Below are 14,889 nucleotides of genomic sequence, written 5' to 3'. Positions count from 1 at the left end.
TAACAGGAATCTAATCAACAAAACAAACAAGCAAAATATAACCAAAGACAATGAAATTGAGAACAGGCTGCCAGTGACCAGAGGGGAGTGGGGAGGGAATTTCAGGGGAAAGGTGGAAGGGTTTGAAGGAACAATTATAAAGGACACATGGACAATAACAAGGGGAGGTGGAGACAGTAGGGAGGTGGGAAGGGCTGGGAGTATAGACTTGGATGGGGGTAAAGGCAGAAAACTGTACTTGAACAACAATTAAAATTAAAAAAAATAATTTCATGTAAATGGATTTGGCTTTTGATCATCAGGATTTCAAAGTTAAATACAAGTGAAGGTGCATTAAAAATAAATAAAATAAAAATACAATTATACAACAAAGCTGTCATAATAAAAACAGTATGATGCTGGTATGAAAATAGACACATAGATCCATGGAATAGGACAGAGATCCCACAGATAAATTCACACATACATATATGGCCAATTGATCAATGATGACAAACACAAGACCATGCAATGGGAAAAAGTTTTTCAATAAATTGTTCCAGGGAAACTTGGACAGCCACATGCAAAATGAATGAAACTGAATTCCTATCTTACACCATAAAAAAATAAAGTCAAAATGGAATAGAAATTAATATAAGGCCTGAAGCCATACAATTTATAGAAGAAAACATAGGTAGGAAGCTCTTTGACACTGGATTAGCATCCTTTTGGATTAGTGTCTTTAGGCAAGAGCAACAAAATAAAAATGAACAAATGGGATTATATCCAACTGAAAGGCTTTTTCACAGTAAAGAAAACCATCAAAACATGAAAAGTCTACCTACTGAATGGAAGAAGATATTTTTAAATCATCCACATAATAAAGGGGTTAATGTTAAAAACTTATAAAGAACTTGCACAACTTAACAGCAAACACAAACAACCCAATTTAAAAAATGGGCAGAAGCCTTTAATAGAATTTTTTTCAAAAGAATACACAGAGATGGCCAGTAGGCATATGAAAAATTGCTCAACATCATTAATCATCAGAGTGATGCAAATCAAAACCACAATGAGATATCACCTCACACCTATCAAAGTGGCTATTAACAAGAAGACAAAAATTAGTAAGTCTTGTTGAGGATGTGGAGAAAAGGAAACCTTAGTACCCTATTGTAGGAATGTTATTTAGTGCACCCACTATGTAAAACAGTCTGAAGTTTCCTCAGAAAATTAACAATGCAACTGTCATACAATCTAGCAATTTCACTTCTGAGTGTTTGTATGAAGAATGTAAAAACATGAATTTGAAGGGATAGAAGCACCCTTATGTTCACTGCAGCACTATTTACACTAGCCAAGAAATGGAAGCAATTTATGTGCCCATCAATAGATGTTTGCATAAAGAATTTGTGGTGTGAATATAGAATGGAATGTTACTCAGCCATAAAGATGAAATAAATCTTGCCCTTTATGACAACATTGGTGGACATAGAGGGTATTATGCTGGGTGGAATAAGTCAGACAGAGAAGGACAAATATTATATGATTTTACTGGTATGTGAAATCTAAAGAATGCAAATGAAGAAACAAAACAAAACAGAAATGGACTGATAAAGACAGGACACAAACTTGTGGTTACTAGAGGGATGAAGGGTTGGAAGATAAGCAAAATAGGCGATTAAGAAGTACAAACTTCCACAAAACAGGAATATAGTCAGATAGTATTATAATCACTTTTCATAGTGACAGATATTTACCTAAATATGGTGATCATTTCATAATGTATATAAATATTGGATCACTATGATGTATACCTGCAATTAATAAGATAATACATGCCAATTATACTTCAGTTTGAAAAAAGGTCCTGTCATTTGCAGGATTTGCACCAACTCACATGACTAGAGACCAGACAGTACTACTTAGCAGGAAGAGCACAGCACTCGGTTTGAGAATTTCGTGGTTTGTTTTGATGCTGCATTTCACGTGCTCTAACTCTGCTTAAAGTAGAAAATTTGGTTTATGTAATACATTCTGCTCTGAGTCCATGTTTACAGAAAATGTACTGGTTTTTATAAATACTCTATTAAATGCAGACCAAATCACAATGTTACAGAACAACAAGGTGGGGCCTAGGCAATATTATTACCCGAAAGGAAAACCCAGGTCCATTAAGGTCCATTATTTCAATGCCAGAGATTCATGAAAAGGAAAGGAAATGTTTATTTAATGCTGTACAACCTTAAAGTAGTGACCTAATGTCTTTATCAAAACCCAAAGTCCTTTAAAACACCCACAAACACACACAGTCCTTCCTTTCCCCCTTTGCCCAGTCTGGGGTACCGTATCTCAGGGAAAGAAATAAACGTCCATGGCTCAGGCAGCCCTCAGTTCTTCCCAGTAATCTGTGCTCAGCTGGTAGGCCTCCCTCAGTTCCCGGCACCATCAGCTGTGTCGCTGTCCAGGCAGGATCTCCAATTAATCCCAAGCCATGCGGCACCTTCTCATGGCCTACTGGTAAGAGTTCTTTCACCCTACTTCCAGGCAAAGTCTCTCCTGCTTCCTAGGCCTAGCGGCCAAAAGGAGCACCCCAAAGCCACGTGGTCCTCTCCTACCAGAGCTTCAGGGGTCTGCACTCTGGTGAAACCACATGGATCTCTCCACAAATCTGCGGGGAGGGGGGTCGCCACTCTGCCAAAGCCGAGTGGCGATTTTCTGCTAACTCCACATGGTGATTCTCTCTCCCAGGGCTGTGGGAGTCTCCACTCTGCCAAAGACACATGGTTCTCCCCTCAACGGCTGCGGCATCTGGGTTTAAATCCCCACTCCAATCTTCCTCTGTATCCCCATTTCTGACTCCTTCCACACTTGGCTACACTTGCCATCAATTTCACATCCTTTCTACCTTTACTGGCTGCCATCATGTGTCTGGGCAGGTGTGGCCCCATGTCATGGAGCCAGTCTTCTCCAAGCTCCCACACAGGCACTGTAACTCGGGGGACCTGTCCCCAGTTAGCCTTAGTGGGGAAGTTACTTCCATTCCCCTGGCTCAGAGCATGGGCACAGCTATTTAACATATCTATGCAACCAGTTAAAGGTTATAGATATGTTAAATGACCACACCAGAGGTTAGCTGCGGAGTTCTTGCTATGCAAAACAGTTCTCAATGACCCTGCTCCATTTGTCCCTGCCCCAGCTCACACCTGTGGGGGGATGGTGAGGACATCCTAAAATCTCCTGGACACCCTGAGTTCTGGACCCCATTTCAAATGCCCATATGGGGTCCCCCGCTCTTGGCTGCACCCTGTAACAACAATGCATAAGTTTTAGCATTTGGGCAGGGCCACCTAAGAACAATACTGCGTATCTATACTGTGTATCTAACATGTACTGAAAGCAATCTACCTACTTCACAGTTCTATCCTATAAGGATTCTATGATAGTTTCTATAGTAATAAAGAGATCAAACAGCAGTGCTGAATGAAGAACTAGATACAAGAATTGGCAAGAGCATTCATTTGTATGCTGGAAGATGTGAGTTCTCCTTGTTTTCAAGTGTAAATGAATAAAATTTTAGGCTTGAAGTTATTTTGTTGTAAAATAAGAATTTAGGAGTGAATTATTCTGTGAACTGCTCTCCACTGCATGTTTTAGGAGGTTGGTATTATTTTTCTCTTTTGCTAACTTGGATTGAGGAGCTTCAAGGGGACCATACAGAGAATTTTATTTGCATGCCCTGGAACTTGGAGGACACATGGATTATTATTTTTAAAAATCATGGTTGAAAAATTTAAGTGTCTATTGCAAGCCCATAGGACTGCATGTGGGGAGAAATTGAACTTGCACAGATGATGAATACAGTGGATATGTTTTCATTTGGCCAAACTCAGGACTTGTGTGAGAGATTTCTGGCCTGGAATTGTCTTAGATTCTGCCCAAGATGCTCACTTCAGGGGCATGAAGACAGTCAGAAATAAAACGAAATACATAATTCTATCCCCATGGCATGAAAGAGAAATGTAAGCAGCCAGCCGGAGAGACACATTCCCCCATGACGGAACTAATTGGGATATCTCTGAGGGGCCCATGAAAAATCTCATAAGCAAAAGAACCATCGGTTTTTAATAATCTGCCATAGTTTTGCAAACCTGTACCAAATCAGTACCAGGCAAATGAAAAGATTCACATCCCCTGATCCTTCCTACTTCCGACTGGAGGAGGAATAACAGAGAGCTCAGTGAGTGGGGTGGATGAACAGAAATATTAGGAAGGCCAACAGGGAAGAAGAGCCCGCTTCTTTGCCTTACCTCTGTGCCATCTGCCACAAGCCCAACAGAACCCTAACCCAAATGAAGTAATGTGTGTGTGTGTGTGTGTGTGTGTGTGTGTGTGTGACTACCCGGGACTGGACATATTAATTGATCAATCAAAATGTTTCCATTAAAAAATGGAGAAATTTTTTCTTTAATCTGTGTGTGAGCTGAAATTCTAGAGACAGGAAAATAAATAGCACACAGAAATGATTTGAGTAGATTCCATACCAGTTCCACTACAAATGTATAATAGTGTGACATTTTATTTCCAAAGTAATATTCATCCTTAGTATTGGTAAGGATGAATAGTAACTGAGTAACTGAGAAGTTAAAGAGTACAACTAATTTGTAGTTGGAGATGAGGGAACAGCAAGACATGTTTACCAGGTGCTAAAGGTAAGGTACTGAGGGAAGGCAGTGTGTCCTGGCAAAAAATTATAGTACTATGTCTTGCAGTCTAGATTGGACCACTAGCTCATTTCAATTAAAAAAAAAAACTTAAAAAATTGGGAGGACATGCAGTGAAAATAAATATCATATTTACATTGCCTATTAATAAATTCAAATGTATTTAAGAGTAATATATTTGTGCTTTTAATATATGAATCACAGAATTAAATGTATAGAGAATGGGGCAGAGTGAAGCTGATGTTCTTTGATGAATACAACATAGTAATAAAGTTTTCCCAGTACTAAGGCTATTTTGCTATTCCCTGCCTATTGTGAGTTACAGAGGCTACTGCCCCATATATTTATGAAAGCTATGGATTATTATCCATTACATGAAATAATAATTGGAAAGCTATATTTTTTCCTGAAACATTTGACTTGAATTAGAAGAATCCCCTGAGTGATCAAGACAGCAGTATAAATCTTGAGACAATTTATAGCACAAGTAAACTGGTAACTTATTAATTTAACTGGTCTAAACAGCATTATGGCAAGACAAGTTTTATAGCTTCAATTTATTTATGAAATAAGGAGCTTTATCTTATACTTTCACACTGAACACAGGCAGTCATGTATCCCCTCAGTTAGCATACATTACTGGGCAAAAGTAAACTCATGGAGAATTTATGGCCCCTATTTGGAAAATGAAAACCATAGGTTCCAAAGTAAAGTTAGTAGGAAATTTATTTATAGTATTGTATTACATATATCATTTGAATACCTTGAAAATTATCTTCACATCGATGGAGTCACAGGGGTTACTAACAAGGATTTATGTGTGACTATAATATTTCTCTCTCTAATTAAAGTTTCCTAGAAATATGATTAAATTGCATTTCCATAAATATTTTAGTAGTTTTGAATCATGACATTGACTAAAACTATATTATATTGTTTCTCAAATTGTTTCTTGACTTTGTAATTAACTCTATTAAAAATTAAAAAAAGAAAAACTCAGCTCTACCATGAACATGAACAAAGTGATTAAAGATTTCTCATCACCTTAAGGATGAGCATCATCAGCTAATCAATTAAAAGATAATCTTGGTTCTATTATATTGAAATTGACTAGAGTGCAGATTTTTATTTACATTTATTGCTGTTTCAAGCATGATTGTAAAATCATTAAGATGTAGTTTATATTTATATATGTGCTAATTTTTTCATGGACTTCTCATTTTATTTAATCTCTATTATATAATATGCACTTGGTATCCCAACATTTGCACTGTTGCTTTATTAAAAAATGTTAAGAGTTCCTGGCTGGTGTAGCTCAGTGGATTGAGTGAGGGCTGCGAACCAAAGTGTCGGAGGTTTGATTCCCAGTCAGGGCACATGCCTGCGTTGCAGGCCATGGCCCCCAGCAACCACACATTGATGTTTCTCTTTCTCTCTCTGTCTCTTCCTCCCTTCCTTCCCTCTCTAAAAATAAATAAATAAAAAATCTAAAAAAATGTTAAGAGTTACATTCCTCTTAATGACATATCTGAACATTTCATCCTTGTTTTTAACAGCTGAAGATGCATGTGGAGGAACAATGAGAGGATCCAGTGGCATTATATCAAGCCCTAGCTTTCCTAACGAATACCATAACAATGCTGATTGCACTTGGACCATTGTAGCAGAGCCTGGAGACACAATTTCACTCATATTTACTGATTTCCAAATGGAAGAAAAGTATGATTACTTAGAAATAGAAGGTTCTGAGCCACCTACAATATGGTAAGTAGATAGTTTTTATTCACCTAGTGTTGATGTCATAGCCTAAGGCAAACTAGGGATCAAAGAACAGCTGTTTGTGGGCTTTTAAAGGTTTAAATATTTGAAAAAACTTAGAGTTAACAGGAAAATTACAAGTGGCAGCTGTCAGAACTCAGGGGTCATTTAAGATCTGGACACCAATATAGCAAATAGATCGAAAATTTGAAAGACAAGAGCTTTCCATCAGTATTTCTTTATTACTCCATCAATGAAAACTAATGTGACAATAAAAATTTGTATACAAAAATTAAAGTTGTTCCTAATGTAATTTGCAGTTGTGTTATTTAGTATGTCAGTCCATGCTTGATGGTTCCTTTCAAATTAATTGAATAGTCCTGGAAGAAATTTGGTTCTGTTTTTTGTAGGTCTTTCATGTACCCTGTTTTCTGAAGGCAAAAATTAAATAATGTGAGCTGAGTGAGTATGGTCTCTTTAGAGACTTAAGACAGGCTCTGCAAACTGCCATTTAGAGAACATACTTTTAGGGTATAATAGTTTTAAAAACAAAATGTTTATGCTGTTTTGAAAATTTAGATCCATTTGTATTGTTGCAAGGTAAAGTAAATTATGAATCAGTAATTGAATAAAGAATGATGAAATTGGTGAAGGAAAGAAATATAAACACTGGACTAGGGAGAACCTTTTAAGCCACATGAAGGTTTTGATATGAACAATGGGGATTTATGAAAGTGCTTTATCAAAAACAATTTCATGAAGAGGTCTGAATTTTCAAGTGATTTTTCTTATTTATGTTTAAAAATTGATTTGAAGCAGGGCTCTAGTAGCTGTGGGAAGAACACTTAAAAGGTGATTGCTGAAACCCAAGAATGAACTCATGGTCACTTGGATCATGAGGGTGTTGATTGATACAAAGAAGTAGAGTGAGTTGAGAGATATTTAGGAGGTGTAATAAAAAGGACTCTGGAGAGAACTGAGGAATGATAAAAGATCTTTCACAAATTGGTAAAGACATATTGGAGAATGTTGAATGAAGGCCAAATTTGCAGTGGGAATTCTATGATAAATAAAATTTGTTTTAGATTTATTTAGCTTGAAATATTTTAGGCATTTTATTAAAGCAATGTAATAGATAACTGTATCTGTCTATACGATTCAGGAACTCTTAGTAGAAGCATAAATGATATACAGTAGATTATGATGGCAACTGAACCAGTAGACATCAGGAATTATGTCTAGATAGAGACAGGATGGAGTGAGAAGACAGGAGTGGAGAATGAGTAAGTCGGCACATTCACAGCTTATATAAGCCAGGGTGAGGAGGATGATCCATTGAAGGACTCTGAAGAAGTACATTCAGAGAGGCAGGAGGAAAACTAAGGGAAATATAGGCATTCAGACAAAAGGAGAAGAAATATGAAGAAGAGTAGGTGACATTGTAGACTCTTGATGAAAGGACTTTAGGTAAATGATTTTTTTTAAATGTATTCATAGTTGGCTAGGCTTCAGTGAAACTACCAAATGTATCTATCACATTAATAGATACCTACTAAGATAAGACAAAAATAACACACTTAGCTGTACCCACTTTGTTTTATGTTTGTGTTTTCCCCTCCTTTAGGTCTCACTGCTTAGGATTCTATAATGTTATTCTTGTCATGATAATTTCAGGCCCAGGTGCAAAAAACCCAGCACAATTATGATTTACATGCTTGAGAATGGGAAGAAAAAAAAAAACTATTGTTTTAGAAATTGCTACTTCTAGAGTAGTACATATTTGAGTAATATAAAGGTAAATGATAAAATTTACAAAAGGTTTCTTTGACTTCAGGTTGAGGGAATTGAAATGTGCCACTAGCTACTATACATCATAGTTTTGTTCCCGAAGTTCAGGCAGTGATCCAAGGCTTCTTGTAGCAATGAAGCTATGGTTTTGTACATTACTATGTATCCATGGTAAAGTAACTTGACTAAAATATCTATCATGATTCTGTGATTTTGAACACAATACACTCTTTATTGTGGTAAGAATATTTAACACAATATCTACCCTCTGAACAAAATTTTGAGTGTCCAATATGATATTGTTAATACTCAATGCTGTACAAGGGATCTTTAGAATTTCTCTGTCTGGCACAACTGAAGCTTTAAACCTGTTAAATAACAACTCCCTAGTTCTGACTCCCCTTAGCCCTTGGCAAACACAATTCTACTCTCTGCTTCTATCAGGTAGACTTAGTTACCTTGTATAAGTGGGTCACGAAATGTTTGTGCTTCTGTGACTGGCTAATTTCACTTAGCATAATGTCCTCAAGAATGCCCTTCTTTACCAGGGCTGAAAAATATTCTTTTGTGTGCATAGGCTATATTTTCTTTATCCATTTTTCCATCAGGGTAGCTTATCTTTAGACAAGTTTAATAAGGTACATAAAATACAAAGATACTGTATTTCATTCAATAAAGCTATTAATTTATAATAGCTTCAATATTTCCTTAGGCAGGAAATATTTAACACTTCAGATGGTCATATGATATTATTTCATATATTTACAATATTTATAAGGCAAGAGGGATTTACTTGGCCTATTTGAATAAATGGAAAAACTAAAGCTACTAGTTACAAATTATAAATGGAGAAAATTTGGTTCAAGATAAGTAGACATGTAAAATAATGATTTAACCCCTCCCCCCAAAAAAAGAAATCACTTGTAGGTAGTATCTTTCTTGGAAAAATTTTCTACATAAGTCGAGGCAATTGATTATTGGCAATAAAGAATTTATGATGTCGATAGTGATTATGCTAGATAATTACTGAAATACCTTTTTAATGCCAGACTTCTATTTTCATTGGCAATCTTTTCAGTATTTACCAAGTGTTACTAACATCAAATGCTCTGTTCATCAAATAAAACCTCACCTAGCCTGAGTTTTTCTTAGAGACAATGCTTGCTACAACACCAATGGTTTAGCCATATATTGATCATTTCAGCCATTAAAATGTACAGCATTATCTAAAGTAAAATTATAAGAAATAAGATGTGGTAAATGTTTTAAAAACATTATTCTACCAAAATATTTGAACTATTTTTAACATTTTTTATTGTTGTTCAAGTACAGTTGTCTCCATTTCCCTGCTACTACTACACCATACCCTAGCCATACCCACTCCCCACCCTTGATCCTACACCCCTTTGGTATAAAGTAATCCTTAAGGTAATTGCAAAGGATAAAATTGTACTTTTTATATATGAAGGCATAAACTGTAGAAAATCACATATGACCTTGGAATAGACTTTTCTGGAGAGGTTAGAAATTTATAAAGACTTTCTTTTCATATTGTCTGTTATTTAAATACAATTTAAATTTCCATAGCAATAAAGCCAACTAAATAAAGCTGTAAGGACTATCACAAAGCTAATAAACACATGACTTTATCATCTACAAAAGGTTTTAACTATAGCATGTGAGATTGTATGATACATAATTTCATTTATTAAACCTCTGATTGGAGCAGACACGAAACTTACATTCTAATTTTTCAGTTATCTAGGTTTCTGCAAATGGCATACCATTAAAAACCTGGTGGAAAGGTATGCCTTAAGGTTATATATCCCATAGCTCTTGATAATATTCAGTTCTAAATTGAAATAACTTAATTACATTCTCCAAGGATCCATTTTCAGAGTAGGTGCAGCTGTTGCATTTTCTGTTTTAGAAAGATAATTATAATTACAGGCAACTTGCTTAAGATGGAAGTAATAATGCATTACAAGTTCAGGGAAAAAGTGAGATTCTAGTGTTGGTTTATGTAGGAAAAATACATTGGTTACAAAAAGACCAGTGGAAAACAAGGTATTCTACATGTGCATGTATGTGTGCTTTAAGTCACGTTTTGGAGAGAACACATGCAAAAAAATCCATCAAAAATTTATTTTCAAGAGAGGCCCACTATTACTATATACTGGACAGTATATAACACATAAAGTCAGAACTAGATATAATATTTAGCAAGATCACAGTCTTTTAAGGAAAACATTTATAAACGCTTACATGAAATGTTCTTATATAAAGCAGATCTGGAGCTACACAGGAGGAAAAGACTGGCTCAGGAGTTTAAGGAAAAAAACTTCACAGAGAGGGTACATTTCAGCAAAGTCTTCGAGAAAGGTTTACAATTAATTAGGATGACAAGACTGGGTTCCACAGGAAGTAAAATTGGGCAATATTCTCCCAGGAGGACACTGTTAAGAATTCTGAAGGGTCAGAAATTGTATCCTACTGGTCAGCTAACAAGTTAGCCTGCCACATTTTCAAATATGCAGAAGACATAAGACACCTAACTCAGTTCCAATGGGCTCTATTAATCATCACACAGAAAAGGTGAACTGAAGTTGTCAGTTTCTCTTACCTCATTTCCCACAGAGTGACATGAAAAAGACCAGGCGAGAGCTGCATGAGCAGTAGGATTCATTACAAGAGAGAAACCTTGAGTTCAAGGCACCTGAATCTGTATGCTCCACAGTAAGAACTGTCTGCCTATTTCTCCGGAGTAAGATGTTATACCTTTCAAAGCTTTGAGGAAACCTACCCTTTGCTCAGAGGACTGTATTAACTGCATATTTCAAGGCTGTTTTATTTTTAAAATTCTTGAAAAGTTAGTCTGGAAATAAGGGAATTGATGTGTCCACTTACCAGATATGCAGAAATGAGACAGATCCATGAAGAATCTCCCCAAAGAAAAAACCAAATGTAGTATCTCCAAGAAGTCACATAGTATGTTGTGTCTCAAGAAAGCTAAGAAATCACATCTGTATGAAAGATAGCAGGCATCTTCTTCCCTGAAAAAATGAACATTCCAGGGAGGTTGACTGGGGGATGGGGACAAAATGATTCTAAACAAGTACGTTACACAATCTGACTTGAAGTTGGAATTACCATTGAAGGCATTAAGTGAGGATGGAGAGAATGTGGGAAAGCATTCCAGCTTAGAAGCTTTGAAAACTGGATCCTGGGAGTGATGAAAATAACAAGAACCAATAAAGTTGTACTCAGGTTGAAGGTGACGAGGATGATGTAAATTTAACTTGGCAATCAGTCTTTGGTACTTGCAAGTCAGTTGAAAATAAGATGAGATAAATAGAGATGGAGGGATTGAGCTTCTCTGAAAGGTTTCTGATTCTATGTGAAATGAGGAAAATGGGAAAAGGAGTAATTTAATCGGATAAAAACATATACTTATTTAAGTAATTTCCAAAGAATAAGACAAGAGATGGTTGGTTAGTGGAAGAGATTTTGAAATTGAGTGAGAATGATTTTGAGGACTCATGGTTAAAGCTATAGAAATACGTGAGCTCAAAGGGAATTAGTAGAATAATAAACACTGATAAGGGACAACCTTGAGATATGGGCAGGAAGAGAAATTCATGAACCGATTGGAAAGCTGTAAGAAAGAAAGGAGGAGAACACAGAAAATTAGGTTCCATGGAGGCAGCGAGAGGAGAGAGTTTCAGGGAAGAGAGTGGCCTTGAGGGTTGAAATTTGAGAAAAATCAAGAAAGAAGTCATTTAGAAGGGTTTAGAAATTAGAAGGATCTTAAAATTTTTGGAAATGACTATTTCATAGAAGAATTCAAATAATATTATGACAGACATTACTGGGTAAATTCTTCATTCCCAGTTTCTCTTCCTTCTTAATATTTGGGTGATGGTGGAATATTCAGTTAAACATATTCGCCTCTCTCCCAGGCAACTGTAATGGTGATATGAAAGAATTTGGGTCACAGGAATTTATGTACAAGTCATTGAGTTTTGCCTTTTGGGAGAGAAATTTGAAAAAGCATACTTGGTTAGGATTTTCTTTGGCTATTTCCCCTTCCCCTTCTCCCCTACCTGACCTGGCCTGACATGTGATAATGATGGATAAAAGGATGGCAAGCATGATGATGAAAACCATCATTATATATTAGTCAGAGTCTGGGCTGTGGAGTGTAACCAATTAATCCTGACATCTCAATGGCTTACTAAACAAAGGTTTATTTCTCACTCAGGCAAAGCCAGTTCTGGTATCATCTCTCTTGGGCAGATATTTTTAACCTTTTTCATCTCCTGGCACATGTAAATGAATTATTAAAATTCTGTGGCACACCAAAAATATATTATTTGCCAATATGACAAAAATAGATACAATTCTGATTGAGTTACAAAAAAGTAATAAATGTAATTACCTACCCTTGTTGCTCCAAAGTGACTTTTTAAAAAATCAGGTGCCTATACTGCTGTATAAGTCTCTCTGGTACCAAGAACTATCCAATCAGATGCAAATTAATTATATGATGTGAACAAAAAGGTACAGCTGTATCTTATGACTTACATATTTATGGTTCAAGACAGGGCATTCCCACTGATGGCTGTTGTTTTTGTTATTTTCTATTTTGACAATCTTGGGAAAAGAGGTCAGGGCCCCTAACTAAATAGTCGGGCATTTCATGTTTTAAGAATTCTGCGGCACACTGGTTGAAAATCTTTGCCCTAGGGTAGCTCAGGGAATTTGGTCTGTTACTGTCTTGTACATACAATTATAGTGCAGAGTTTCTAAGTCAAGGCAGGGAAGAAGTGAGATCAAAAGGATCAGGAAAGGCCTTTCACCTACCTTAGCTTGAAAGTAACACCAGACTTCTGCTCTTAGGCAATTGGCCTTGAACTAGTCACTTGGCCTTGCCTAGCTCCAAGAGGGCAACAAAGTATAGTCTTCAAAGTGCTCGGGAAGGGCAAGGATACTAGAAAGTGGGGAGCATTAGTGATGGAGTTCTCTAAGGCACCTTAAGCAGCTTATCAACCCCATACTGTCCATACCTGGATGTCTTGCTATGTAAGAAAATATATTTCTATTTATAAGAGGTATTATAAATCAATTTTGTGTCTGCTGGCCAAACAGAATCCTAGCAGATATCAGAATAAAATAAAAATATTTAATTTACTGTAAATTAGCTCTCAAAATACTTTGACTTACATTCATGGAATTTAAAATAAATTAGATATTTCCATGTCAGATCCTATATTGCTGAAAACAAAAGCAGACAGGGATGGCGTCAGAACAGAGTGGGCACTGAAACAGAGAGGGTGGTTCCAGGCGTGCAAACAGCGGGGCCGGGAGGTTTTCTCTACACTGTGGTTTCCCGCACTGTAAGGCGAGAGGACTTCCCTGGCATGCATATATGTGTTTGTATTCTAAACTACTAGTTGCCATTGTAAGAGTATGCCAAGTTTAAAACAGCTTGTTCTAAAGCATAAAATTAAGCCCATTTGGAAGTAAATTGGAAACTTAATAAAATTTATTTTGTTTGGTCCTTTTGGCAAGGAGGAAGGAAGTTAATATATATCTGAAAAATAATTTGTCTTTTCTGCTTTTCTTATTTTTTTGTTCTGTCATTTGCATGAAGCCTTAATTAAGTTGCTTAATTCTCAAGTTATTGTTTCCTTATCTGTGTAATAGCATATATTCTGAGACCTATATTGTATCTGTCAAGGTTTGGGTAGTTTTTATAGGCTAGATTTTTTCTGTTTATACCTTTTGACCTCTGGATTTGCCAGTCACAAAGCCATCATAGTGGGAACGTTAATAATCAAATAGAAGATCAGTTACATTATTTTGTTAAATTGGGAAAACCCAGATATTCCAGGTACAATAGTTTTTCTGGCTTAGTTCCAAAATTCAAACATGGCTTTCAGTTTATACTTCTGTAATATGAAATTGCTGCTACAGAGAAGAATGTCGGTGACTTTTCTAGCAAGACGCACAAAGATGATGGTGGCGTAGTCCCAAGGACCAGGTGTGTGTACCACATGGAGATGGATAGGGAGTGTATGAAGATTGGTTTTGGACCTCTAAATCAGTCACCCTGCCAAAACTTGATAAATGGCCCAACAAATGGCTCTGTGTCTCATTAGTCATATTAGTAACATTTCTCTTGTGCAAAGAGACCTAAAAATAAGTGGGAGGGAGAGCAAGATGTGTATAGGTTGAATTGTATCTCCTCTCCTCCAAATTCATGTGTTGAGACCCTAAACCCTGGAGCCTATGAATATAAACTTACTGGGAAATAGAGTCTTTGCATAGCTGAGTTAAAGGGAGGTCATTAGGTAGACCTTATTTCCACAGGACTGTGTCCTTATGAAAAGGGGAAACTTGCGCACAGACAGCAAATAGGCAGAATGCCATGTAAGCATGGAGGCAGAGGTTGGGGTGACACCTTTACATGCTAAGGAACACCAAATTCTCAGGAAACCACATGACACTAGGGGACAGAGGCATGGATCAAATTTTTCCTCAGAACCCTGAGAAGGAGTCGATACTGCCTATACCTTGATATTGGACTTCCGGCCTGTAGAACTGTGTGGTGCTTTGTGACAAGCACCCTAGCAAACTA

The 14,889-nt window shown here is 36.5% G+C and overlaps 1 protein-coding gene across 1 annotated transcript in view; it reads left to right on the top strand.

Moving 5' to 3' along the window:
- The window catches only part of CSMD3 (CUB and Sushi multiple domains 3), an 893,237-nt gene that overhangs the window by 256,051 nt on the left and 622,297 nt on the right, over positions 1–14,889 (top strand). Inside the window, 1 exon segment of the mRNA XM_028533680.2 lies at positions 6,260–6,467. Coding sequence (XP_028389481.1) covers positions 6,260–6,467 — 208 coding nt within the window.

This window comes from Phyllostomus discolor, chromosome 7, assembly GCF_004126475.2.
Source record: "Phyllostomus discolor isolate MPI-MPIP mPhyDis1 chromosome 7, mPhyDis1.pri.v3, whole genome shotgun sequence".
In the NCBI taxonomy this organism is placed as follows: domain Eukaryota; kingdom Metazoa; phylum Chordata; class Mammalia; order Chiroptera; family Phyllostomidae; genus Phyllostomus; species Phyllostomus discolor.
The sequence above is the reverse complement of the archived record's forward strand: the minus strand, read 5'-3'. Positions and strand labels throughout refer to the sequence as shown.